The 4,980-nt window shown below is 36.3% G+C and overlaps 1 protein-coding gene across 1 annotated transcript; it reads left to right on the top strand.

Annotated features, from left to right (window-relative positions):
- Positions 1-446: 446 nt before the first annotated feature.
- LOC126792122 (protein FAR1-RELATED SEQUENCE 5-like) lies at positions 447-2,671 on the top strand. Its single transcript, XM_050518609.1, has 4 exons — positions 447-488; positions 632-822; positions 1,187-1,256; positions 1,589-2,671. Exons 1-4 carry the CDS (start codon positions 447-449, stop codon positions 2,669-2,671), a joined length of 1,386 nt encoding a protein of 461 aa, XP_050374566.1.
- The last annotated feature ends 2,309 nt before the right edge of the window (positions 2,672-4,980 follow it).

Genomic DNA, 4,980 nt, shown 5'->3' with positions numbered 1-4,980 from the left:
CGAGACCCACTGAATTCTTTTGTAAAACACTTGTGCATGCACGTGATGTGCCTTTCCATTATGTATATGGACTGTTATGATGATGGTGCAGCAGAGGTGGGACCAACTAAAAAGAAAGATGAATCTGCAACCTCAAATCGGCTTCTTGGCTCGGCTAGAAGAAGAACGGGACTACGGGAGTCTGTCTGCTTTTGTGCGCTGCGGGGACTGCATGGTTTCAACTTTCTAAGAAACTGTACTTTTCTGATTCGGGGTCCTTTGGAATTCAAGGTCTTGCGATTTTGTGATTCGGGGTTTTACGGTTTTGGGATTTGGGTATTTTGAGATTTGTGATTCAATAATGGTGATATGCAACGGTTTATGGTGAGATATGAGATTCAGGTTTTTTTGTGCAAATTCGAAAGATCAAACCTGCTCTGATGCCAAGTAGAAAATGATGATTTAATATGGGGTTTAATGCTTCAATGTATTCTTCTCCAATAGAAAAGGTATATATAGATGTACAAGTATTATCTTGACAAGAAATTTATACATACAAAGAAAGTTAATATTTACATAATATTCTACAAACACGATGAGTTGCGGTGGAGAGTAACAGAAGTTGTGATTTTGAATGGATGATGACTAAAAGGGGGCAACGGGGTTTGGTTACCGAAGAAAAGATTTAGAGGATGATAGGGTATTCAATTTGGAGTTGCTGCCTTCAGACCGTGACCTCCACCTCGGCGTCATTCATCTCCCATCTCGTCTTCGTCGTCGTCGCTGTTGTCTTGTCTTATCGGAGTTGCAAGTTCTATTAGTGAACATGATGATGTCGGCAGAGTAATTAAATCTCTCTGACAACAACGTGGTTGTGGTGGGAAGAAAATCTGCTGTCCTTTTTTCTCTATCTCCTTCCCTGTCTCTCTTTTAAAATCTAACATGTGTCAATTTCATCCAAATCAGCTTAACAACATCTTACCCCTCTTAACCCCGTTTAACTCTAGTCTAACCCAAAACCTAACTCATCCTTATTTATTATATGATTATATCAATCGTCAACCTAACTCCTCTTCTTCTTCGTCTTCATCTATTAATGAAATTATAAAAGATGCAAAACCAAGTTGTGAATCGAAATAGAATTTTTTTTCCTCATTGTCTTCGATTGTCTGTTTTGTTCTTTGTATGAATATTGCCAAACTTGAAGGCCAAGCTTGCTAGCCATGGAACCTGAATTTTCTATGCCATCGAACTCAAACATGGCAGAATCAACACAGGTCATTATGGTTTTTTTTTAAAGCTTATATAGTTTAATTATATATAGATATATTGAAGCTTTTTTTTGAATTTAGAATTTTGTAATATGTATACATGTAGTGTGTGTTGGATTTTGAGGTACCACTAGATCAGAGGAGATTACTAAGATTACATATTTATTGAACTGGTGTGCAAGTGTGTTTTCCAGAATTTGGAACGATTATCACTTGAAAATGAGATTACATTGATTGATCAAGCCATATTGAATTACCAAGAAGTATATATATGACCAGAGCGTATGAAATATTATATATATAGTTGGCACCTCTAATATATTGATCTTATATTTCAGAGTAAGGAGGCTACAAGTACTACTATAGACTTGAATGATGATTTTGATGGTGAAAATAATGAAGTTGGAGTTAGTGAAGAAGAGTCAGAAGAAGCCACAAGACTTAGAGAAAATGCTGATGTAATTCATTCTAGAATGAGTGAAGAATTGATTCCTGTGGTTGGTATGGAGTTTGATATAGAAAAAGATGCAGTTGCTTTTTACAATCGATATGCATACAGATTTGGTTTTGGTACTAGGTTAAGTAAAGCACATACATCCTCCAGTGGGTTATTGAGGGATAGGCTTTTTGTTTGCGCGGCCGAAGGTAAACGTAGAGAAGACAAGAGAAGCCTATATGTCAAATTTCATCGTGTTGAGACAAGATTTGGTTGTGGAGCAAGAATGAAAATTAAATATGATCTATCTTCTGGAAAGTACACTGTTATGGAATTTGTTGCTGATCATACTCATGTGACTTCAACTCCTAGTAAGAGCCATCGCTTTCGGTCTCATAGGAAAATCTCTCTTCCTCAAAATGTTCAAGTTGATATGGCTGATGATTCAGGACTTGCTCCAAAAGAAACTCTCGAGCTATTGAGTCGACAAGCTGGAGGGCGTGAGCATCTAGGATTTATTGCAGAAGATTTAAGGAACTATTTACGTTCAAAGCGGACTAGAGAGATGATGTCGGGGGATACCAGTGGTGTATTGGAATATTTACAAAAGATGCAATCTAATGATCCTAGTTTTTCCTATGCTATACAAGTTAATGTGGAAGATTTGATAACCAATATTTTCTGGGTTGATGCAAAGATGAAGATAGACTATGATTATTTTGGTGATGTAGTATGTTTTGACACTACCTATAGGAAAAACAAAGAAGGAAGGCCATTTGCGATGTTTGTTGGAGTCAATAATCATAAACAAACACTTATATTTGGTGCCGCATTATTATATGATGAGACCGCTGACACTTTTAAGTGGTTGTTTGACACCTTTGCGAATACAATGTATGGGAAGACACCAAAGAACATATTGACATACCAAGATGCTGCAATGGCTAAAGCCTTAGCTTCTCAATGGCCAAAAACACATCATTGACTATGCATTTGACACATATATCAAAATGCGGCAAAGCATCTTAAGAGTGTCTTTGAGAAGTTTAATGATTTTGCTAAAGACTTTAGCAGTATCATATATGACTATGAAGATGTTGAAGACTTCTTAATTGCTTGGGAGAAGAAGCTTGAAAAATACAATCTCCAAGAAAATAAATGGTTAGACCAATTATTTGATTTGAAGGAGAAATGAGCTTTAGTTTATGGTCGGCAAACATTTTGTGCAGATATTACCACCACCCAACGCAGCGAAAGCATGAATAATTCTATAAAGAGGTATGTGAGTTACAAGTATGATTTGTTGCGTTTTTTCCGTCACTTTCAAAGATTGGTTGACGATCGTCGTTATAATGAGTCGGTTGCTGATTTCAAGGCAAGTCAGATCTCCCCTTCATTGTCATTCCCTGTGAAAATGTTGAGGAATGCAGCAAAAGTGTACACACCAGCAGTGTTTAAATGGTTCCAAGTTGAGTTATGTAAAGCTCATGATTGCACCTTAAAGTTATTTAGTGAGATTGAACCGATGCACATATATGAAGTTACTGCTCATGGAAAGCATTTCCACCATATTGTAACATATGACTTGGCCGAAAATACTATCTCATGCAGTTGTAAGAAGTTTGAGTTTGCTGGAATCTTGTGCTCACATGCTTTAAAGGTTTTGTCATCTAATAATGTGAAGACCATTCCTGACCAATACATCTTGAATAGATGGAGAAAAGATATCAGAGATCAAATATCAAAGGTGTCTTGTTCAAAAGCAGATTATGATGATGATGATGAAAAAGCAAAAATAGCAAGGCGTTATAGAGACTTGGCTCGCTTGCATACTGAACTTGCAACAATTGCTACTGAATCTGATGAAGCTTATGAGATTGCTACAGTGGCTTTTCACAAAACATTATCTGATGTTAAAGAGACTCTGAAGAAGAAGAAGACCAATAAAGAAGCACCTCAAGTTACCTCACCTGTCAACAATTGTGCACCTGAGGTTATTACTGATGATTGTGATGAGCATAGAGTCAGAGGAATTAAAGTTAAAGAAAGAATTGTTCGTAAGGAGGATTCCATCAGACCAAAGAATGCTTTGGAAAAGCTCCTAGGAAATAAAAGGCCTAGAAAAGATGTAGATAGTTCATCTAGACACCAGAAGGAACCAGAATTAGATCATTCAACTGTGACCTCCACATTTGTCCCTGCTACACAAGATCAAGGCCACACGGCACAGCAAATGCAATTGCCAACACATCCTTCAGTTGTTGATTCCATAAGTGTTCCTACCTCACAAGATCAAATGACTGAACAAGTATCTCTTTTTATTTTATTTTATTTTACTAATGTGTTGAAGATGAGTTCTTTTATTGCTTTATTTACTTATTTATTCACCTTACTCAATTTTCAGGAGGTCATTGTTACAAAATCTGGTATGGACAATAGAGTTTTACCTAAACCACCACACTTACTTCAGGTAATATATGAAAATGTTATTCTAAAATGCCATATGTTCTACTTACTTGGTTATTTATGAATTAATTTAAAAACATTTGCTCCAGATTCCTTTATCTACTATGCATGCTAGAATGGAGCAGCACATGGAATTGACTCATAGAGCCCAATTCCCAGAGGTAATACGTATTCTTAACGTTATCATTCTCTCTGAGCTTTAGACACACACGCACATATATATACGCTAATTTTAAGGACATACATAATGATGTTTCAATATGATTTATACAGATATTTTACATCAGTAATAGAACTCACAAGCCAAGTACCATGCCTCCCCAACTGCAATTTACATCACCCGCTTTGCCTCCCCGAGCGCAATTTACATCACCTTTTTTGCCTCTCCGAATGAAATTTACATCACCTAGTTTGCCGCCCCAAATGCAGTTCACATATCCATTTCAATTTGTCCAGGTAACAAGAATAATATTAAAGTGTCCCTAAATGTCTATATGTTTTACCAATACATTTATGATGTGCTTGATTAGTACTTGCTACTGTTATTGAAATTTTGTGTGTGGTACTTTCAATATATCTACAGAATTTAGGAGGCTCTAATGTTGGAATATATTATCCGCAAGAATCTAAAATGAACTATCAGCAAGATTTGGCGACAAATTATCAACAAGGTTCCATCTCTAAGTTACTTATACATGTCCTTGTTGATTAAACTTATTAGTGTGTTAATTGTATGATTGAGAGAAGTTTCATGAAAGTATATACTGTGTGAGTGCAGGCACAATTTCTACTGAAAAAAGACCAAACATGCTTTACACAACCTCAAAA

This window comes from Argentina anserina, chromosome 4 (genome assembly GCF_933775445.1).
Source record: "Argentina anserina chromosome 4, drPotAnse1.1, whole genome shotgun sequence".
Classification (NCBI taxonomy): Eukaryota; Viridiplantae; Streptophyta; class Magnoliopsida; order Rosales; family Rosaceae; genus Argentina; species Argentina anserina.
Note: the sequence above shows the minus strand (reverse complement) of the source record. Positions and strands in the feature narration are given on the sequence as shown.